We start from the raw sequence: 23,192 nt of genomic DNA, 5'->3' as shown, positions 1-23,192 counted from the left end.
ATAAAATAATCATATTTTTAAAGGTCATTTAATTCTCAAAATCATATAAAAATCATATTTTATATTATAATTAAATTAATAAATTATATTATAATGATGATAAAGTAGTATTTTAATTTTTGGTGAATGAATGTAATCTTTCATATTTGGTTAACTGCTATAGCAAAAATGTAAAATATTTTAAATTTATCCAATCCAATGTGGATATTTTTACACAAATAATTCAAATTTTGGCAATATTCTCATTTGGCCAAGTCAATGAGGATGCTCTAACCGTATTAACTATTAAATTTTTTAGGAATGCTACGTAAAATTATATGAAAGAGTGAAATCTTATTAAAATGTTAATTTTTTTCATATAAATTTTATATTCATTTATTTTTTAAAAAAGAAAATAATACTTTTATATTTTACGGTTGTATATACCATTTTTCTTAATTTTTTACAAATTAACCTTATTTTCTTCCAACTAGTTGAAGAAAGAGAACTTCATATTTTTCATTCGAGCATCTCACAATTTAATAGAAAATTAATAATTTCCTAAAATCCAATTTAAAAGAAAACTGTAAAATATATATATATATATATATATATATCCAGGTAATCTTTGTAAATTGTTCTTTGAAAAAAAATTGTGGGTTTTCAAGCTTTTTCAAGCTTTCAATCTTACGTTCAAATCGGGTTGTTCAGCTCGGCTTATAAATAGTCGGATTGTTAAGAACACATCATAATTAACTCAACCATCCGATGTAATAAATTGAAAAATGGACGACCACGGTTCGATCTTTTGATATATATATACATATATATATATATATATTTGTGATTTTTTTCAGGGCAGCAAGAATTTTCCTGTTGGAACAGAAGATTTTGGGTTGTAATTTTGGACAAGAAAATCCAATGCTTATCAAGGAATAATCCCCATTCCCGGAAGCACATTAAAGTTGTCTCATCCCATTCCAGGAAGGGACCAAACAAACAAATGAAGGTTTCACAAAGAAAGGCAAGGAAAGCCAACAAGAAGGTAGGTAGAGACTAGACAACGGACATTCATTACATAAGTAACATTAGTTTTTTGGGACAATTCTTTCCGAAGCAACGAGGGCTACAAAAGGGTCAATTACAACACATGAAAAGTGAAAATATGCCATAACGACTCAGGTTTATTTTGCACAAACCATCCATATGCTATGCTTGCTTGGCTTACATCTGAATCCCAAGGGATGTAATCAGCACAGATAGTACAAACATAGTCCATTCTTGGGTTTCCCCAGTTTGATATGCACTCTAAATGGAATTTATGTCAGGCCTAAAACATACACTGAAAAGTCACTGCTTACTAGGTGGGACAGCTCAATAGCTATGTCCCCGACCCCTCCCAAGATAGCCATGGCCCCTTCCATAATAACCACCGCGGGATCGGCCGCCTCGGCCAGGTCCACGGCCTCCTCGACCACCCCAATGCCTTGGCACATAGCCAAATGTCTGCATGACCATCATCCCCGAAGGAAATATAAATAAATAATAACAAATTCTCAATCTGACAGAGAAGCAACAGACATTAACATAGCATTGTATGTAGGAAATAAGTTAATTATGTGAATGATTCATTAATTTTTTTAAATGTTGAGACTTGTAATTAATTTGTGGTTATGCTATCATGCATAAGGAGATCAGTTTAAACACAGATGCAATGAATATTCACGAAAAAAAAATTCAAAAATCCTGTCACATGGGAAAAGAAAAGAACAAGGTAAAATACCTCGGAATCTTTTCTCAGTTGTTCAGAAAATCTAGTCCTCCCATTACGTGAATCACGATCAAGAGCATCACAAGACAGTGAATCGAAAAAGTCATCCTTCACATAAACAGGCTGAAGAACAAGGAAGCCAATAGTAATCAAGAGCCAACAACAAACAATTGGTCTTTTTTTTATGTTAATTGTTGGAGAGAGAGAGCTAATTGATCATATAATCATGTTACCTTGGTATCATGTTTTGATACTCCACCATCATCCTCATCTTGTGAATAATCTGCATCTTCTTCAGCTCTACTACTTTTACCAAGATCACCCCAAACTTCATCCTTGTTGAACTTCTCGTTCATTGCTATGAAATCAAACTCCTCTGTAAATCTGGTTGCAGGACGTGATACCTGCAAGAACAAATTTTCAACTACTCAAAACCTGTACAAAGTCACCAACTTGTAATATTTGTGGGACCAAACAACTAATCCAGGTCAAAGTGCAGGTAGCCTAAGGTAAAAAGTGTGCAATCTTAAGGAGTCAGAGAGGATTAAATTTGTGCGTGCAAGTCTGTCTCTGTGACTGTAACAATCCAAAAGACAAGCATAAACACAGTTCAAAATTCTGTCAATTGCTACAGGTTCATGCACATATAAGTGCATCAATTTAAACAGCATTAACGACGCTAAGAGAATTGATATAAAAGCAGCACGTACACCATTTCCTCTTCCTCTTTCACGTCCTCCTCCATTAGTATGATGATGTGTAGGAGCTCCATGTAGCTATAAGGGACGGGGTATTGACAACAAAGAAGCACATGTTAGAATGCTTGTCATATATTTTAAGCTGTCATTCTTCATCCTAAATTTTATTATCTCTTGACATGTGTGCCAATGTGACACATTTTACGCAATTTTCCATTTAAGTAGTTGAAATATACAACCACTTAAAATATGTCATATCAGCAAGAATGAATGTGAATGGCAAGATCTAAGATAAAGAAAAACATTGCTCAAAATTATCTCCTCCCAAAATTTTACCTAACTGAGCATGACTAGGCAAAGTACATAGGAACAATCATTTGGAGTTCTAGGAGCTCAAAGAAATCTATCCAAAAAGCTTGAGTTTAAAAGCAGAAGCAGCAGGAAAGAGATCTGTCCAAGCTACTAGAGTTCAAAAGCAGGAGTTTGGTCTTCTGTTTGGATCATAAAATGATTGCATGATGTTCACACTTGATATATGTGGTATGTGATACTATTTAAAAGAAAACTATTTTAATCTTGTGCAAGTAGTGGTCTGCTTCCTGGAGCCAATCTGGGCGCTATTTCTTTCTTATAAATAGTTTGGGTCAATGGCAGTGTTCATATCTCATGGGCAGTTTAGTTCTGTTTTGGGGCTTCTCACATAGTTCTGTTTTTTGTTTTTTTTTTTTTTGGGGGGGGGAAGACAAATTTGCTCATTGCAGAAACTCACCTCCCATCAAAATCTTAGAAGTTATGGGATAGTTGTCTAAAATCCTTTATTAGAGAAATGATAGAATTTTTTCCCAGAAAATTGGAAAATATTGCCAAGAATACCTTATTTTCAGATGGCAAGGGTAGAGGCAATATAGGTTCTTGATCTTCTGTCGTGGCTGTTGATAATGATACTTCTGATGAGGATACTTGCACCACCTGAACGTCCCTCTGAGCTGTTTGTGAAGGCCGGGATGAAGATACAGTGGGAAATGGCTGCAAAAGCTGGCCAGGGGTTACCAAAGATGGTGTCGCTCCCTCATTCAGAATTGAACTTGATGTTCCAGTAACGGAGGTTGCAGATTCAGACGTACTTGTAAATGGCATCACAGGACTTGGGACTTTAGGCTTGTCAGTGACTGATGATGAAATGGCAGTTTTATCCAGACCAGTTGTCAGTGGAGATACCATCGGCAAGCTAGTGCTCAATGTAGCAGTAGAAAGAGATTGTGTAGAAGCTTTATTTGCGATCAAAGTTGTAGATGAGTCTGACCCTACTGCAGAAGCGTGGCTAGGAAGTGCGGAAGATTGCATATTTAGGGTGCCAAGGCTAAAGGGTGGCAACAAGGGAGAGGGTGACTCTAACATAGATGAAGGTGGCAAATTAGAAGATCCGGAAGGTAAAGATGCACTCACAGCAGGATATTGCATAGTCTGCTGCATGGAAGGTGGCATTGACAACCCAGGTGGGGGTCGAAGCAAAGATTGCTGTTGGGCTTGCAACCCTGGGGACCCATAGTATCCTTGCCAATACATTGGCATAGCAATTCCACTAACATTTGTGGTCGGAGGAGGAGGTGACGAACCCCATGACCCTAAACTTAGATTGGGTTGATATAAGGGAAGACTTCCTTGAAACACCGGCCTGGGGAGACCCATTTGTGAAGTATTGGCACTAAGATTTGGAATAGTACCAGTACCAGAAGGAGTTACACTTGCAGTGGATGCAGTTGCTGCTTGAGAATAATGAGACTGCATTGAGGAATTAAATAAAGGTGAGTGAAACTGACAACTGTTTCGTAGATAGTACTCAGGCCTGAGATCAACCAAATTAGAGTGATAGGAGGTCTGCCAATCTGGTGATATTTCAAATGCAGCTTACTTTATTTGCTTTTACCTGTATAATTGCAGGATCATGGTGTATAGGTGTTGTCTGAACAGGTGGGGAAGATTTGACCTGCAAATCCTGTAAATCCACAAAAGACCACACTCTCAACCAATTCAACCATACAAAGAGGTACATATCTTCATGAAAAAATGTCACGACGAAAATGTCACTTGAAAAAGGAAAAAAGAGGCCAGTTTGTGACTTAACATGGAATAAACCATCAATTTTGCAGATGTTCATGGATTATGCCCTTGTAATTCAAGCCAGAATACATGACAAGTTTGAAGTCCCAACATCTTAAAAACCAAAATACAATAAAATCAAAATGCAAAAAATAATAATAAAAGTTGTGGTAATTACAATGTAACGCCCCAGTGGAAGGCTTAACCCACACGGCTTATACTCCTAAAGGACTAGTCAATGATATAATTGGAGCCCCAATGGAACCTTATAAAAAGCAAGAACTTCTCATTCCTAAGTAATGTGGGATCACATTCACCACCTATCCTTATCCTTATCATATGAGATATCACAATCTCCCCTCCTTAAATTTCCGATGTCCTCGTCGGGCCTGCAATTGTAGGTGGCACAGCTCAAGTCTCATATTTCTAGTTGGGATAAGCTCTGATACCATTTGTAACGCCCCCTAATGGAAGACACAACCCACATGGCCTATACTCCAAAAGGAGTAGTCAATGATACAATTGGAGCCCCAAAAGAACCTTATAAAGAGCAAGAACCTCTCCTTCCCAAACAATGTGAGATCTCATTCACCAACTACTCTTATCCTTATCATATGGGATATCACATACAAACAAACTGCACAATACTGCATTACAGTTTCATGCCACATGAAATCCGGCTGCTCAGAATTACTCTCAATTTACTAGTTTTCTATATTTTACAAACTCTTGTTCTTTCTCCTCTACTAGTTGGGAACATGTGCTCTCTTGAATACTTCCTATATACATGGGTGGGTTGTGCCCCTGTGCACTATTAATAAGATTGACTGACTTACAAAAAAAAAATTCAAAAACCAATTTATTCCAAAGGCTTTAGGGAGATCGGATGTCTTTCATATAATCTCGGTCTACAAAAAGTTTTTTGAGACAATCTTGCACATGTAATGTGTTTTTTTTTTTTTAACATCATTGGCTGTTCGGGCCAGTTTGCGCACACCTCGACTAATCCCACGGGACCTTAAAATTAACGGCCAAAAAAACCTCAAGTGGCCCTAAGGGGACTAAAATTGGTGACTATTGGAGAACAAACCCAAGGCCTGACCAACTGAGCTACCCCTCAGGGTTCTTGCACATGTAATGTAGTTCACAACAACAACAACCACATGTTGGATGGAAAGAAATGAGAGATGCTTCAACAACAAGGAGAGAACAGAGGGGGAAATCTGGAACTTTTTTGTATTTTCTTTGGTTCAATGGTTTTCTGCTACTGTACTAAAGGGAGGGAATGTTCATGACTTCTTGATTTCTTTTCAGCTTGCTAGAGTGTAATTAGGTGTCTCTTTTATATACTTCCTGTGTACATGGGCTTTGCCTAGTTGCATTCGTTCAATAAAGTTTATTACTTATAAAAAAAAACAACCACAAGACACAAACAACATGCTTATGTTGTTTTGAAATCCTTCCATTTAAGTTTAAAGACTTAGCATGCTATTCCACATAGCCACTAAATATCTGAATTTCCAACTCTAGTTTTTTACTTGTAATCAACTTCCATAAGTTCACTTGTTAATTAGCAAAAATTGGCATCACTTTATCATTATGCAAAGCACATATAGCAGTCAATTTATGGCATACCTTGATGTCACTTCCTCTAAACAGGATATACTCATAAATTTTATCACTTGGAGGAACTTGCGGGCCATCCTTTTTTCTTCCTTCTGTTCCAAATGATCTCACTACAATTAACAAAATAGATCAGTACTTAAAGAACATAAATTTGAAATACCACAAGAAAATTATTTTTCTTTCTCCTTCCTTTTATTACTTTACTTGTTTACCTATTTATCTATTTCCGTTTTTTTTTTTTTCTATGGAAAAAAAAGTCATGATTTCTGGTATGTATTTCATATACTCCTCTAGCAGTTTGTAATCAGAACAAGATGATATGAGCAATACATCACCCCATCTTTACCAGATATTCCAGTACCCACCATAAAGGGTAAAGTTGATAGTATCGTCAAATAATAAACAATAGCAACATGATCTGGCAAGGAGCACGGAAACAATACAGTTATGTTAAGAAAGAAGAAAATAGACAGGTTTTGGGGCCCTGGACAGATTTTTAAAAGAGAAAGTGAGGGAAAGCAATATACCATCTTCACATCCCTCTACTGGAATATGTGTTTTGAACTCATTTTCTAGCCAAATTCAGAAACTCCAGTGTTTTTTTTTTTTTCCCTTTTTCTTTCCCAATTGCAACAGCTTTGTTCTTTTACTGCTGAATAGTCGTTATCTACCTTTGGTACATAAACATCATATTTCTTCACTCGTCCAAGTTGCATTGCCACACAGACAACACGAAAAAAATACCATAAAAGTCACAGAACCTATTCTGCAATGATGTGTTACATTGTTCAAACATGATTTTTGTAATCATAATCAAGATCTTAAGGTGATATCTCGTACATTGTTCAAAACTTGACAGATAGATCATCATCATAAGGAAAAAAAGATTGTTAATACCGTTCCATGATTATTATTATATATAAGATAAACAGGGTAACAATGTAGCATTCTAAAGTTCAAATCCATAATCCATAGGGTTATTAGTTATACTCTTCATTTTTTTTATTTTTTTTTTGCTAACACAGTAATACAACCTGAATTTACATTCTATATCTAATCATAAACATATATACATACATCCCTATCCAATAGACGCTGAGTAAAAACCAAAGCATCGTGAATTTCCAAAGCTAGCATGGAACAACTCCAATTTATCACTCAATACGAAAGCTTAAAAAAGCCCATTATAAAAATAAAAATTTAAAAAATTTTTTTAAAAAAAAAGGAAAAAACAAAACAAAACGCCCCCAAGATCGGACAGACCCAGAGAACAAAGCCCCCCACCAAAAACAAAAAAATAAAAATTCTGGTATATAGAATACTGTAGTGTATATATGCAAGCCATTTCATTTCCTATACCGTTTCTCAAGCCGATGCTGGATTCCTCGGTATTGATGTCAAAGAGAACACCTTCATAGCGAATTTCGGACTTGGAAGTCAAGCTGATCAAGCTGCCGATATAGGAATCAGCCGACCCAGTTGAAGATCTGGGAGCTTCTGCCGCTGCTGATGCTGCCATAGCGCGCGCACAGAGAGAGAGAGAGAGAGAGAGAGAGAGAGAGAGAGAGGAAAGGGAGCGAAGAATACCACAAGCCCTACTTCTTAATTGAGTTTGAAGTACTGGGTACAAAACTGACCATTTTTTACTTTTTATTCATATCCTCTCACGATAATTTTTGTTTTTCGTGACATTTTTCCAAGAGGAATGTTATAAATTACACTATTATTTTATTTATATTTTATAAAATAATATATCGTATTTATCAGTATTTAATAATAAAAATATATATAATGAATCATCATTCAATAATAATAAATATATCACATCTTACTTAATAAAATAATAGTATGGTTATAAAATTTTCCTTTTTTAAAAATTCCTACAAGAATATTTATAAATTAAAAATTCTTTCAACTAAATCCTCATTCCAGTCATTTCCATCAATTATTAAATTTATTTTTTTAAAAATAATAAATGATAATGACTATAAAAATGTCACAAAAGTAAAATAAGAAAATAATTTATAGCATTATTTTTTAAAATACCTTCATAAAATTCACACATTTATTTAATTATAGCTGATCTCATATACCCCACCTTGAGATTTTCCATAATGTTGTTCCAAAAATACATTCTCCATATGAAGTACGTGAATTCTACTGTATTTAATACTGCACATGGGCCGTATTGCATTTAATTATTTGTATTGTTTTATCACTCCTTGATTATAAAATATGATTGGGTGAAAAAAAATATAGGAAATATTATCCCGTGCAACCATCTTAATAGCAGCATCCTTACATTAATTCGCACTTCCAATGAAAGGGGCTTCTCCAGCAGTTCACCCTCTTGGCATATTGATTCGTTAACGCTATCCCATTGCCCAAGCATCCTCTTTTGGTAATGATGGGTTGAACTTTAATCCATCTTTGCTTTCCATCGACAGCAAACAGGAGCTTTGTCTGATTATGTGAAGGAAAACCATGTGAAAAAACTGTAAAGAGTTATAATCTAAAAAAGTTAATGCTCAGAAATTGATCATGTGGGTCGTATTGAATGGCCGAATCTCCTCATTATTTTTCTATTTTTCTTCTACACACAAATAATCTACCTTTTTCTGTTTCCACGATCGAATACAGAAAATTACACATGTACACAAGTCTAACAAGCAAAGCTCAGTAACAATTCAGGTTTTCAATACGGTCCATAGAAAGCAGAATTTGTAAATTACAGAATGATTTCTTATGCAATAAATTCTGAATTCTTCTGGGCGTCAAGATATATAACGAAATGTGATTTGGTGGCATTTCAAGGCCAGGGACAGCCATTGGTATTTGGTTTATCAAGCCCAGTGATATGGATGTCAAATCTCACGCTTATGCTGTAATATGACGCACTCCCGAATACTCATATAGGTCAGGGAGTCGGGGAAATGACCTCACAAAATCATGCCTGGCCACACTTGCTTAGACAAGCAACTCCCTCTTCTAGATAATCTTCCTTGCTGATCCAAAATTCAGGTGCATCCTGATGTGTAAACAACCATATTAAACTTTTCTCAGATAACTTCACTCGCCAGCCAACAAAGTGAGTTATAAGACGGAATACAAATTTCCATGGGTGAATGAATGATGATGAAACAATAGAGAGAGAGAGAGAGAGAGAGAGAGAGAGAGAGAGAGAGAGAGAGAGAGAGAGAGAGCATGTACTTTCATAATTCCTGCCAGGACTGCACCTCCTAAATACACCATATGCTTTCTTCGTGGTGGATCCTCAATCCGTAATCGCAGTTTCTGTTCACCATGACATATTTGTAGAACATATAAAGATAAGTTTGAGAACATGAAAAGATTGAACTGAATCCATGATTCAAGTACCACCCCCCCCCCCCCCCCCCCCCCCCCCCCAAACAACAGAAAAAAGAAAAAGAAAAAAGCGAGGTGGCATTCTTTCTTATCATTGCCTCTTCTTTTAAGCTATTATAACATGACTAGAAGTTAATTTGCCACTTCCAACAGCTTCTGACCTGATTTTGCCATTGGGAACGTCAAGGGGAAAGCAATTCTGAGTATCAAGTTAAGATTTTCAAATTTAAACCACAAATAATGCATAAATAGGAACACAAATGGAGCCTTTTTTGGGGGGAGGGGAAGAAGGCAAGGGACAAGCGGTACTTCATACGTGTAAAACTCTCCGCTTATGCTATTAATGGCTCCTCTAAATTTAATCACTAATTCCACCATTAAATAGTTTCCTGATAAATTCTTTTTATTCCCTTAGGTGATACTACATATCAGATTATTATTATTATTACAAACTCACAATAACAAAATCAATGGTATAAAATGAAAAATGTCACCAAATTTGACAAACAACAGAAACCTTAACAAAATAATATTCAATTCCTTTTTTCCTTCTGTGTACCACACAACTCAGAACATACCTTCAACCCATCTTTGTTTCCCTTCAAAACGACTTCAAGATATCGATCCAGTATTTCTTTCTCCAAACTGAAGGAAAATTGAAAATAAAAAAATTAGAATTTCAATAATGTATAATTCTAAGAAACTATTTACAAAGCACAGCCATACCAAATGATGTGCACATAGGTGAAGAAAGACCATACCCCAGATTCAAAATTCCAGAAAAACTAGGAACATGTTCTCTTTCTCTCTGTCTGTAATAGTGATGCTGGATTGATATCCATACAACACTCCTTTTTAACCGTGAGAATGAGCTCGTGAGAATGAGCTAAGAATGAGAATGTTCTTAGCTTAAAAAGAAGGGCTTTTTGGCCCGCTAGCTTGGCTGATTTTATTATAGGGATGGTTTACAGCTAGGGGGATCGCAACTGAACGGTCACAACCATGGTTTCAACAGAAATTGAAGTATCTTCTGGAGTATGAGACAGTAATCTCAATGAAATCTTCCACAAGTTTTCCTTTATTTAAGTGATAATCTACTTCTCTAAGCTCCATAACATGATCGTATGCTATATACTCTATAAAACAGAAGCTGATCCCACATAGGGCATGATGGGCAAGTCTGAGCAAGCACAAGACTACTTTAAACAAGGGGAAAGTATGCCCATGATCTGATTCAGTTCAAGTGTGGTTTACAGTATTACCGACTGGGTAATCCAGGATACATGGTGCTCCCTCCACTTAAGACTATATGCTGATAAAGCTGCAAAAGATCATTGACAACAATTTAGAACCACATGATGGAGAGTTCATATTCACGTCAAGACAAAGAAGATATAGGACAACAGTATCAACCCATATTTAGGCCGCAGTAGATTTACTCATCAGTCTGAATTCCTCAATTGTGGTTTCAATCTTAAAAAGAGATCAGACAAAAATCCTAACCATTCAAAGAACAATATTTTGGCCAAGAAATTTATATGAAGCTATAGAGAACCTAAATTGTGGTTGCTGGATCAGAAAACACATGAAGCAATGCCAAAGCAGGATTAGGGGATGGAATGGTACTTCAAAGTGGGAATTTTCACCTCCAAGAAGGGAGGGGGAGATAATAACAATCCATTTCAAAGGTAATCAATAGGTGAAACAGAACCAAATTAAAATGCATGGATAAATCTACAGTAACAGAACATGGCTTTTTGAGAAACTTATTGATTTTTTTATAGGAGAAAAGAAGGGAGAAGACAAACTACCAAACCCAGTGAGGATTAGGAAAGGTATTTCATTTTCATTTTCACATATAAATATATTATGTTTCAGAATATTAACAGTACCATCATTCGATTGTCAATATCCATCTCCTGAATGCACCGAAATACCATGTCTGCCATCCCATCACCTTCAACATCAATGAGTTCCTGCAAGAAGCACATATGAACTTCCACAAATACTGCATTGCCCCGAGGAAAAAAACAGTACAGGAGTTAAAATATTCTAACAAAACCAAAATAGATCAAATGCGACAATTACAGTTCAGTTGACCAATTTACACAGTACACAATGAATAACTACAAATTAGCTGGCATAATGTCTGACCCTTTGCATGTTAAAACAATCAGTTTTCAGATTATACACTTGTGACACAGACAAAAATTGGAGACATGGAAATAAAACTCAAAGAAAGCACAGGCTTACTGGAGTGAAAAGAGCCTCTGGAGCCTGGAAACGTTCAGTACCAACTTTGATAACCCTTCCATCTGGCAGCTGATTAATATAATATAATAAATTAACTTACTTTTGAATACATGACTTGTGATTAGAGCTATAATGTTTCAGAATAAAGGAATCCAAGCAAGAAAATTTGAAGATCACATTAGCAGATAATTGCACGTCATAATCCAAAGCTGTCACCCATAGACCCCTAATGTAGTTGATAAGATCCAAAGATGCTAATGTGGGTGATTATATTCAGCATGCTAAATGCATATAAACATGTAAGGAGATAAAGGATGAGCATCTTGAGGCTACCCCTTATTCTGCTTCTTCAGTCAAACCATTCCTAGAGGAATTATCTCTTCAATTATTATATTATAAAGACCATATATAGATCAAGTAGAAACTAAGAAAATGAACTCACAGTATAATTCTTAACAAGGATGGTGGTCTCAAGACCCAATTGATATTCCCTCTTGTAGTCATAACTGTGGAAAAACATATATAATATTAGATGGCAATGCATCTTGTTCCTCAATATCAGAACATAGTGCAAGATTGTTCATTCACCTTATATAGCAGAGCTTCTCTTTGATTTCCCTAACAGTCTCAAAATCTGTAGTCCTATTCATTGCATACCTTCAACAAACAAATTGTTTTTTCCAATTAACATGGAAGTTCCAATAAAGGCACAAAAACTGATTTTAACTATTTTGACTTTACTGATAAAGCAATCAGAATTGGCCCCACCCTCTACGTGATAGCAAATCAACCAGATATGATGTTATATGTCTGCCAGCTACATTCATTCGCTTTGTGAGATGAGGGAAAGAGTAGCCATCAACAACTGGAACCTGGATACAAAGTACAAAGTACATAAAAATGCTGCCTTCTTTGTCCATTATTCATTAATTCTAACTTTTTTTTTTATAAGTAAAGTAATTATATTATCAAAAAGGAGGCAAAAGCCTGATACAAAGATTAGTGACCAGTTCTATGTTTGATCAATGGCTATAAGGAATTCATGTAACCCCAAACCATTGAAATCAACGGCTATGGTCCATGTACAAAGAGTTCTAAAGAAAAAGACTATCAAATCCTCCATCGATCTCTCTTTGTCCTCGAAAGTCCTGTCATTGCGCTCTCGCCATAAACACCACATGATGCATATAGGGATCATCTTCCACACCACTTTTATTTGTTGATTTCCTCTCAGATTATTCCAACTGGCCAAAACCCCGACCACCGTCTCCGGCATCACCCAAACTAAGTCCAATCTGCCAAATACCTCATTCCATAACCTTCTCGCTACCTTACAGTGTATTAAGAGATGGTTCACCGATTCACTTCCCTTCCTACACATGCAGCACCAATCTGCGATGATCACCCTGCGCTTCCTCAAGTTATCAGTTGTGAGAATCTTACCCAATGCCGCACTCCACACAAAGAAAGCTGCGTTGGGTGGCGCCTTATGTTTCCATATCTTTCGCCATGGAAACTGACCAGGTGTCTCTTGAGTAAGAGACTTATAGAACGAGCGCACTGAAAAAGTACCTTTAGCTGTAGGTATCCACCAAAGACTATCCTGTGAACTACCCGATTTAATAGAATACTGCTCATCTCCCAATCTTGTGCCGCCCTACTAAAGTGGATGTTCCATTGAATTTGCTCCCCTAATCTTTCCAGTACATCAGCTACTGAAGCATCAATATCTCTTGCAATTCTGAATAGAGAAGGAAATGATTCCTTTAGAGCCACATGATCACACCAAGTGTCGTACCAAAACTTAATACGGGTTCCTCCTCCTAAACGGATTCGAGTATATCGATTGAAGACCTCCCACCCTTTTCTTATATGTATCCACAAGCTAGGGGTGTGCATAAAATACATTGGGCCGGTCCGTCCGCATCAACCGAAGTGAGCCCACTCGACAAATGTCGGGTTCTTCGGATCCAACCCTCTTACGGGTTGAGAGATGCCTACATCGGTCGAAACCGATTGATCCGTGACTCTTCATTTCAGGCTCTTCTTCTAATTTTACAAACCCCAGCCACCACCACGCCGTTCGACTTCACTGATCGAGTTCGCCGTTTGAGACATCAACCAGCTGAATCAACCGAATACTCTGATAAACGACCGTCTTCTGTCCCCATCGTCCCGGCGACTTGTCCTCTACCTGCCCCACCTCCTCTCTCCCATTACCCTCTTGCGCCGCTTTCAGGTAATCGATCTTTCACTTCGTTGCTTTTGATGCACAAGATTCCTGATGAAATTTCTCTAATATGGGTACTGTTATTTGAAACTCAAGTTTGATTTTGAGTTTATTTGATATTGGTGCTGTTTATTTGAGTTTTTCAGATTAGTTTGTGAACTGCGAGGCTTTTTATGGTAGAGCTTTTCTGATTAGTTTGTGTTATTGTTTTGATAAGTAAGTCCCATAATGTGGTGTTCTGAACCCAGCTTGAAGGGGTGGAGTTTTCTTTTTCTTTTTCTTGATCCCTTCTATTTAGGAAAAACTTACGTAAGAACCAGGGTTCTAAAGCCTTCATTCATGTTTGCATTGGCACACTTAAACACCAAACATTAACCACAATCACTTCCAGAGTCTAAAGAAATCCAATCAAACATAGTGGCCAAGCAACAGATTTTTCTTTTGTTATTACTTTTTTTTTTTTTATAAGGGAGATAATTTACCATATGAATTTTGCTTAAAAGGGAGATAATTTTCATACAAACTCTTTTACAGATAATGCAGCTAATGGCCTTTTTCAGAAATTCACAAGAACCATTGCTAAAAGGGATCCATATTAAAAACTCCACATATATTACTACTTACAAAGTTACATGAAGCAATGATGGTTGCTCTCAAATTGCAACTACTTTGATAGTGAAAGCATTTCCTGCACTTGACAATACCACGGAAACCAAACTGTTCACATATTTACGGTATATTGGAGAGCAAGATCATCAGAAGATGTGTATAAATGCTGCAAAATTCAGTTCCTTTCACATACAACATTACACAAGCGCATATATAATCAACAAAAAATACACAAGGAGCATTTATATTCAGAAAAGTTAATTTCACAAGGAGCAGCAGCAATGCATTTATAATTCCTTTCTTATATTTATTAAAATTTTTCATAACGTTTATTTTTATATCATGTTAATAATCATCATGTGTTTTTTTAGAGTTTGGTCCAAAACCAAGTTTTTCTTATGATGATGAGATTGAGGAGTAACTCAAGGCTTATGGTTTGCATGAATGGTATGATTTTTATTTTCACTCCTTTGTATATGATTTGCATGAATTAAAAATTTTGATTTGATCTTCCCCAATGTTGTGGAATTGCAGATTATGGAATTGAGATTGAGGAATTTTGTTGCTGCCTTCTCAACAAATTATGAAATTGGTTATAATAGTTTGGTAGAGGTTAAAGCTATGAGGGATGGCTTATTTCTTTGTTTGAACTCATAGGAACTCCCTAACAGCGATTATATAGAAAAATATGTTTATTTTGTAATTTTTCTCTTGATAGCTTTGTATTAGTTTGCTCACTCCTTAGTAATGAAATAATATTGATTTGTATGGAAAAGAGACCAAACAGATAGAGTGGGTGCAGAAATGAACACACATGCAAAAACCACTTTAAAAAAAAAAAAAAAAGGGATCCGTCTGTACAACCCGGCATGTACGGACGGGTTGGGTCGGGTTGGCGCGTTTTGGGTACCCGGATCGGATCGGATCATGCACAGAACCGACTTTGCTTAACGGGTTGCAGGCCTACCACAAGCCCACTCCATGTGCTCCTCTCACTTCTTTTGTACACCAAACCCCCCATAGGTCCCCATATTTGCTCTCTATTACCGTCTTCCACAAGGTATCAGGTTCCTTATGGTATCTCCACAGCCATTTACCTAGTAATGCCCGATTGAAGGTTCTCATATCTCTAATGCCCAAACCCCCATTCGAGATGGGGCTACATACCTTTTCCCACTTAACAAGGTGAAATTTTTGTTCCACTCCCAGTCCCCCCCACAAGAAATCCCTTTGAAGTTTCTCCAATTGAAGAGCAACACTTGCTGGAATAGGAAACAGAGACAAAAAATATGTGGGTAGATTAGACAAAGTACTCTTGATTAGAGTAATCCGTCCACCTTTAGACAAGTATAATCTCTTCCATCGGGCAAGCCGACGTTCCACTTTCTCAATTACTAAATCCCATAATGACACCGTTCTCGATGCCGCCCCTAGTGGAAGTCCCAGATAAGTCATGGGTAAAGATGCAGTCGTGCATCCCAATATGCTAGCCAACTGTCTAAAATGTCGAACACTTCCAATAGGCACCATCTCGGATTTTTCCAAATTGACTTTCAATCTGGCAGTTACTTCAAAACACAGGAGAAGGGCCTTCAAAGTTCTGAGCTGGTTAGGATCTGCTTCACAAAAGAAAAGAGTATCATCTACGAACAACAAGTGAGAGACATTAACAAGTCCCCTATTCAGGGAGCCGATCTTAAAACCAGTTAGAAAACCACTCATAACCAAGGCTGATGACATCCTGCTCAGTGCCTCCATCACAATAACAAAAAGTAAAGGGGATAAAGGATGACCTTGTCTCAAGCCTCGTGTACTACGAAAGAAACCAGTTGGGCTTCCGTTTATCAAGACGGAGAATTTCACCATTGATATGCACCACCTAATCCAAGAACACCATCTCTCTCCAAACCCGCATTTCCCCAAAAGATCCAGAAGGAACTCCCAATTGACATGATCATATGCCTTCTCCATATGCAGCTTGCATATAATCCCTGCCTCGGCTGTTTTCAATCGACTGTCTAGGCATTCATTCGCAATAAGAACTGCATCTAAGATTTGTCTATCCTTAACAAAAGCATTCTGAGGTTTCAAAATAAGCTTTCCCACTACCTCACTCAGACGATTCGCTAGTACCTTGGAGACAATCTTGTAGACCCCACTTACTAGACTAATAGGTCGGAACTCCTTAATCTCTTCTGCCCCTACCTTCTTTGGAATAAGTGCAAGGAAAGTAGCATTAAGGCTTTTTTCAAACTTTCCGGCTGAGTAGAACTCCTGGAAAGCCTTCATGAGGTCATCTTTTAATACAGCCCAGCAAGATTGGAAGAAACCCATTGAGAAACCGTCAGGGCCCGACACCTTATCTTTTACCATTTTCCTTACAACTTCAAAAACCTCCAACTCCTCAAAAGGCCTCTCCAATCGGTCTACACCATTAATTCTAACTTCTATACCAGTATTTTTAATAATGTAGAATACATAAAGTAACATATCTACCCCCTTCCAGGAACAGTGTAGCAGAAGAGTATAAAGTGATAGGATGAGTATGCATTAAAAGTGAAACCATAATTTGATGGAAAAGTGGTCCTTGAGAAATTTACCACATGAGTGACACCATCGCCAGAGTCAATAACTAATCCAGTCAGCAAACCTGTGAGGAAGCCACGGAAATGCTAAAGCACATTGCTAAAAAATGATGGGAGGAGTGTGTATAAAAAGAGTAGCACAGTAATATTATTACAAAGTGTTTCCAGAAAAAGTATGACAGTCATCATGGAGGAATTCACAGTTCTTGTCTATTTTTCCAAGGACATTAAAAGAAAAGAGGGTAAAAAAATAATATAGGAACTTTTAACCTTCAATCATTTCTACAAGCACCTTGGGCATATAATGTCAAAACAGCTTGAATTTGGATAAAGACACCGGCAAAATTGTACTTCTCAAACATGGTTTCAACCTAAAACCAATTCAAGAGCAGATAATGAGATGCAAATATGATGATTCAGAACATTAATCATGACAGATAATTTAACCAAAGAAAATAATTTAGAAAATAAAAACAATCACAAACCATTTTTTCACGGTTCTTTGAAGGATTAAGAGGTGGGTCTGTAAGTAAAATCTTGCATTCCGTTGGATCAATCTGTTGAGAATTTTGGAAGACATAATAAAGATCTGGTGAAAGTGTATCAAGAAAAAATGAATCACACGTATACTAATTGCCACAGCAACCAGAACTTCTTGAAACTTACTTTCAATTCACTAAAAAAGGCATGGTCCCAAACATGACCCATATCTTCCCAGTTTTGCACGATGCCATTGTTAACAGGATAGGATATATCCAGTTGATGCCGCAAGTCTGCACAAGCTCCTCCAACAATAATATCCTAAATGAATAAGAAATAAAGAACAACCTCTCAGAATTAAGAACTAGGCAGAATCCGTAATACATGAATATTAAAATTATAATGAGCATACTAAACCCTTTATGGGACCTAGATTTGCCTCAATGTCTATAACAGTAAACTTGTATGGGTTTCGTCAATAAATTGGACAAAACCATATGAGAAGAAGACTGCAGATTTTCCAAACTAAAAGCTTCAGAAATGCTATTTGCACTAAAACTCATTGCCTAATAATCCTTCTTGTTTTTAGTAGCATAAATATGATTTCTTTTCCTAAAGAAGCGGGTACCTTTAGCTCCTGTTCCACGAGCGATTCTTCGTACCGAAGCATAGGCCTCCCCACCACACAAGGGAATACAGAAGTAGGGAAATTCTCTCCAGCAAAGCCGCACTTGACATACTATATGAAGTAATTGGTTTGTAAAAAGGAGAGAGAACCAAGGTTAGGAAATCAAGTTATAATTGCAATTATAATTTTTTTGATAAGTAAACGATTGTATTAATAATAATAGGCATAGCCTAAGTACACAAGGAGGGGGATATCTGGAATTTCTTTGTGTCTTCTCTTTTTCAGTGGTTTTCTGCTATTGTATTAAAGGGAGAGCATGTTCATGAGTTTTTGTTTTCTTTTCAGTTTTCTAGAATGTAATTAGGTGTCTCATCTTGTATACTTCCTGTGTACATGGGTTATGCCTAGTTTCATTCGTTTCAATAAAGTTATTACTTATAAAAAAAAAAGTACACAAGATGGTATACACGAGGTGACGCCTATCTAGGAAAAAGAAAAGGAAACAAGAAAAGTTATAATTGCAATTATGCTTAGTCAACCCGCATAAATGGAGTTTTGCTTGCATTTCACGAAATTAGTGCCAATTGCATCCTTTTTTTAGATACAAGTTAATAGTGCATGCATCCAGGAGATGAAATCCATTAGAAAACAAAAACAAATGGGAACTATTATCACGATATGTAGCAAAACTAATCAAGGTCTTCAAGATTTTTCAGATACAACTCCATAACCGAGTCTTAATATCAAAGTCTAGTCTTGATTAGCATATTACTTAATGAGATATAACGAATTAATGAAAATTAAGATTGGAGATAATAAAGTTTTGACATTCTAATTAAAAAAATGATTGTTAGGATTTAAGAACTCTATCGTGGAGCTAACCTAAAAAATGTAGAGGATATTAATAATCCTAACAGGACATAGAATTCCACCAAAAAAGGGCAATGTAAGATCTGGCAATGGTCAGTTAACCGTACACTGCGATCCGCTCCTCATCTACCGATTGCGACCAAAATTATTTCAAGAGTTTCGACGCATGTGCGTGATCGCGAGTGCATATCTACACCTTAATATATGTGCAAATGCAAACTTATGAACCTTTAAGTCATGCCGTACACGGGAATTCAAGTTTGAAAAACTCTTAAAATTCAATCAAACCAGATAGATGACCAATATTAGCAAAACCCTTACAAACCCAGAAAGAAGCAGTAAAATAAGTAAAACATTTTCTTTGGAACCAATTCATCAAAATAATACCAATGGAGAGAAGGTAGTATATACATTTATAATATTCGGTGGATCAAACAGAGAAAAACAAGGAAGGATCGGGCTTAAGACGCAAATTAGGAAAAGGAAATGGAGAGACAAGTACCCCGGTGCCATTGTCGCAGACGACGACGTTTCTGTTGTCCATATCGTGCGAAGTTGCTGCTGCTGCCTGCGGCTACAGTATTGGTACTGCTTTCCTCGTTTGCCTGATTTCTTCAACCAGCTTTGCGTGCAAAATGCATGGTAGGAGGAAAGCTGTGCGTATGTATTACGTTTAAGAAATTATTAAGTAGCGGAAACGATATGAACTTCTGCAGATCCAGACAGAGCAGTTATACTGTGCCTCTCAATTTGTGAGTATGCGCGTCCTACAGTGCAAATTGTATTTTCTTTTTTCTTGTTTTTTATTTTAAATATGTTTAAATATTTTTTAAAAATTTAAAAAATACTAATACATTAATAATTACTTTCTTAATTAATAAGTAAAAAAGAATTTTCAAAGAAAAATAACTAGATACATAAGCGGTTAAAATAAAAAACAAAATGAGGAGGCATACTAACATTATTTCAAAACAAAAAAGTGTTTGTATGCGTGGGAAAATCTTGCATTGAATTTTTTTTTTAGGAAATAATTGTAGTAGCGACCATCTAGTTTATCACAATAATTATGTAGGTTGAGTTCTCTCTTTCTATAAAATGTGAGATTGAGTATGTCTTTAAGTAAAGAATGTTATCTCTTATATATTTATTTGTGAAAAATATCAACAATAATGAAGATCAGACCAGTTACAAAATAAAATAGTGTATTGATGGAGTTCAAATGCATTATTTTAGTTTATTATATCATGTTTAATATGAAAATATTTCAAAATATATCCAACTAATGTAAGTTTCTTTAATAAATGAACGATATGAGTTTTCTTAAAAACAATCGAAAAATATAATATATGCTTTATTGTTTTTAAATTTTTTTTTGGAATTGTTTTTTTCCTCGTAAACTACAGTTTTCTTCTATAATAGTGATGCACGAGCCTTATGTTGTTAGTTGGGTAGTAGCATTTGAAAATTATCCAGAAGATCGACAGCTACGAAGCATTGTACTTCAACGTATGTGACTAGTGAGGCATTGGGAAGCGATAATAATTTATCTTTATTGAGATAAGTGTTAGGGGTGAAAACCGACCTATCGGTGCAATTTTTCGTCCAAAACTAAAACCGCACCGATGGGTAAAAATGACACAAATCTCGACTGAAACCGACCGGAGAATGGGGTGGAAATCGTCGTCTTCGGTCTCGGCGTAATTCCGGCCGGTTCGTCGGTGTCATCGGTTGCTGTGTGCGCCGTGAGAGAGAGCAAGAGAGGGCGATGAAGCCTCGATGAAGCCGCGGTGATTGAGATTTTTGAAAGAGATATATATATATATATATATGACGCCGCGAGGTGAGATTAGAGAGAGAGGGAGGAAGGGAGCTGGCGACAGAGCTGGCCTTGCGTGCGCCTTGAGAGAGAGAGAGAGGGCGGCGGCAAAATTTCTGAGACTGAGAGTAAAGAGAACAGAAACGGAGAAGAAGAGGAAGGGGAATGTGTGCTGTGTTAACCCTAAGGTTAAACGGCGTCGTTCCTTTTATTATTTTTTTCAAATACTAAGTTCTAAAACGACGCCGTTTCACTTCAGTTTAAGTTAAACGGCGTCATTTCATATATGTATAATTCAAAAAAAAAAGATTTAAACCATCGGTCAGTTCAGCGATTCGGCCCAGGTTTAAACTGGGACCGAACCGCTAGACATGGATTTTTCATAAAATCTACCGTGCGCCGACCGGTTCTACTCGGTTCCGGCCGGTTCCGATCTCCGGCGGCCGGTCTAAGTCGGTTCCAGTCGATTTTTCAGTAATTTGTACAGCCCTAATAACTGTTATAAGGTATATAAATGGTCATGTTTCACAAAACTTAAGCAGATGTCTCATAACATGACATCAGCATTCATCCATAATTTCGAATACAAAATCTATATAGAATTATCTATTATGTATATAATGTATATGGTAAGACATCTCTTACGAGATATATAGATTATCATGATCCACAAAATATAAGCATATGATTTGGATCATTAGTGTGAGGGGAGTTATTCCCGGAGCCAGCTCGAGCCCAATGGGCCCGGCCCACAAGGCACAGGAAGGCCTACAGTCCAAAAACAAGGAAAGATTCATGCCAAGCTGACTTAGGAAGCCCGATAGCAAAGCAGCTGGGGAGCATGTGACGATCGAGAATCACCTGATACCATTATTGATTAACATGACCTTACAAGCAAGGGTGAGAACAATACCTACCCCAGAAACCCAGTGGCTGAACACGTCCATGAATGAGGCGTGCCTGACCAAGGACAAGTTGTATTAAATGGGACATGAAGGAGGGTATGCCATAGTTAAGGACCACACCGCATTCAATGCTCTCTGCTTCTTGTGGCGCTAGTGGTTGGCACAACCATGCCTTGACACGTTGTTGTCTGGCAAGGAGGCTGACAGTAGATCTGACCCGAGTACGAACAGACATCCCACAACCGACACCCGTAACTGTCTCAAGATATATAAATGATCATGTTTCACAAAACATAAGTAGATGTCTCATAACATCAGCATTCATCCATTATTTCGAATACGAATCTATATAGAATTATCTATGATGTATAATATATAGTAAGACATCTCTTACAAGATAAATAGATGATCATGATCCACAAAATATAAGCATATGCTTTGGAACATTAGTGTGAGGGGAGTTATTCTCGGGGCTAGCTTGAGCCCGATGGGCCCAGCACACGAGGCACAGGAAGGCCCAGGTTCCGTAAACAAGGAAAGATTCACTCCAAGCTGACCTAGGAAGCCCGATAACAGGAGCAATTGGAGAGCATGCGACGATCGAGAATCACCTGACACCATTATTGGCTGACAGGACCCTATAAGCAAGGGCGAGAATAATACCTACCCCATAACCCCAGCGACTAAACACGTCCATGAATGGGGCGCGTCTGACCAAGAACACGTCGTATTAAATGGGACACGGAGGAGGGTACGCCACAGTTAAGGACCACGCCGCATTCAATGCTCTCTGCTTCTTGGGGCGCTAATGGTTGAGGTGGTATAAATAACCCTACCCTTATTGGGGGGACTTTTAGTTTTTATTTTTCCAATTCTCATTCTGGATAGTTTACTACCTAACTCTCCTTACCAACCCTAAGAATCACTGACTGACTTTAGCATCAGAGGTGCCCTATACCACCCCAAAGCCCTAATTTATTCTTGGTTATGGGTTACAATGTTAGGCTTCTGTGGAACTATCCGGGCTGCGAAACATGACATCAACAATTGTCAATTAGCATTGGATTATCCTTCCCTAATTCAGAATCAAACTTTAGATATAATTCTCTAAAATTATACGAGATAAGTAAAATGAAAGAAAAAGCAGAAGGCTTGCACAGATAATTGTTCAACATCACTCAAGTTACAGTAACATTTGAGCTATAGTATCAATATAAATTAGTTTGGTATCATGGCTCAATGTTAGCTAAAATAGAAAAAAAGAATATTAATAGTT

The 23,192-nt window shown here is 37.0% G+C and overlaps 2 protein-coding genes across 4 annotated transcripts; both read right to left on the bottom strand.

Moving 5' to 3' along the window:
• Positions 1 to 1,025: 1,025 nt before the first annotated feature.
• Positions 1,026 to 7,791, bottom strand: LOC122307023 (protein decapping 5-like). 2 transcript variants are annotated; one of them, XM_043119626.1, is made up of 8 exons: positions 7,534 to 7,791; positions 6,184 to 6,284; positions 4,376 to 4,444; positions 3,322 to 4,230; positions 2,461 to 2,526; positions 1,984 to 2,154; positions 1,763 to 1,873; positions 1,026 to 1,485 (listed from the first exon to the last, which is right to left on the bottom strand). In XM_043119626.1, the coding sequence occupies exons 1-8, from the start codon at positions 7,691 to 7,693 to the stop codon at positions 1,354 to 1,356; spliced, it is 1,719 nt and encodes a 572-aa protein (XP_042975560.1). In that variant the 5' UTR covers positions 7,694 to 7,791; the 3' UTR covers positions 1,026 to 1,353. The 2 variants fall into 2 exon arrangements, with proteins under 2 accessions (XP_042975560.1, XP_042975559.1); XM_043119625.1 differs by lacking the exon at positions 7,534 to 7,791 and adding an exon at positions 6,521 to 6,557.
• Positions 7,792 to 8,321: 530 nt separating this feature from the next.
• Positions 8,322 to 19,947, bottom strand: LOC122307654 (actin-related protein 2). Of its 2 annotated transcripts, XM_043120675.1 has the most exons (16): positions 19,698 to 19,947; positions 18,326 to 18,436; positions 17,884 to 18,018; positions 17,703 to 17,774; positions 17,510 to 17,588; positions 17,233 to 17,282; positions 12,562 to 12,665; positions 12,382 to 12,450; positions 12,236 to 12,299; positions 11,794 to 11,862; positions 11,433 to 11,516; positions 10,803 to 10,861; positions 10,119 to 10,185; positions 9,385 to 9,468; positions 9,113 to 9,202; positions 8,322 to 8,637 (listed from the first exon to the last, which is right to left on the bottom strand). In XM_043120675.1, exons 1-15 carry the CDS (start codon positions 19,737 to 19,739, stop codon positions 9,122 to 9,124), a joined length of 1,170 nt encoding a protein of 389 aa, XP_042976609.1. In that variant the 5' UTR covers positions 19,740 to 19,947; the 3' UTR covers positions 8,322 to 8,637; positions 9,113 to 9,121. The 2 variants fall into 2 exon arrangements, with proteins under 2 accessions (XP_042976609.1, XP_042976608.1); XM_043120674.1 differs by lacking the exon at positions 8,322 to 8,637 and having other exon boundaries at positions 8,728 to 9,202; positions 19,698 to 19,946.
• Between the last annotated feature and the right edge of the window lie 3,245 nt (positions 19,948 to 23,192).

This window comes from Carya illinoinensis, chromosome 4, assembly GCF_018687715.1.
Source record: "Carya illinoinensis cultivar Pawnee chromosome 4, C.illinoinensisPawnee_v1, whole genome shotgun sequence".
NCBI lineage: Eukaryota > Viridiplantae > Streptophyta > Magnoliopsida > Fagales > Juglandaceae > Carya > Carya illinoinensis.
This window is presented reverse-complemented; position numbering and strand designations above follow the sequence as displayed.

Excerpts from the sequence above, each read along its gene's own strand:
- LOC122307023 (XM_043119626.1), bottom strand. The coding sequence starts at position 7,693 with ATGGCAGCATCAGCAGCGGCAGAAGCTCCCAGATCTTCAACTGGGTCG. Across the intron at positions 1,874-1,983 it reads TATCAAAACATGATACCAAG|CCTGTTTATGTGAAGGATGA; the intron begins GTAACATGATTA and ends CTTGTTCTTCAG. Across the intron at positions 1,486-1,762 it reads AACTGAGAAAAGATTCCGAG|ACATTTGGCTATGTGCCAAG; the intron begins GTATTTTACCTT and ends ATGGTCATGCAG.
- LOC122307654 (XM_043120675.1), bottom strand. The coding sequence starts at position 19,739 with ATGGACAACAGAAACGTCGTCGTCTGCGACAATGGCACCGGG. Across the intron at positions 12,300-12,381 it reads GAGAAGCTCTGCTATATAAG|TTATGACTACAAGAGGGAAT; the intron begins GTGAATGAACAA and ends GTTTTTCCACAG. Across the intron at positions 10,186-10,802 it reads TATCCTGGATTACCCAGTCG|TTTGGAGAAAGAAATACTGG; the intron begins GTAATACTGTAA and ends ATTTTCCTTCAG.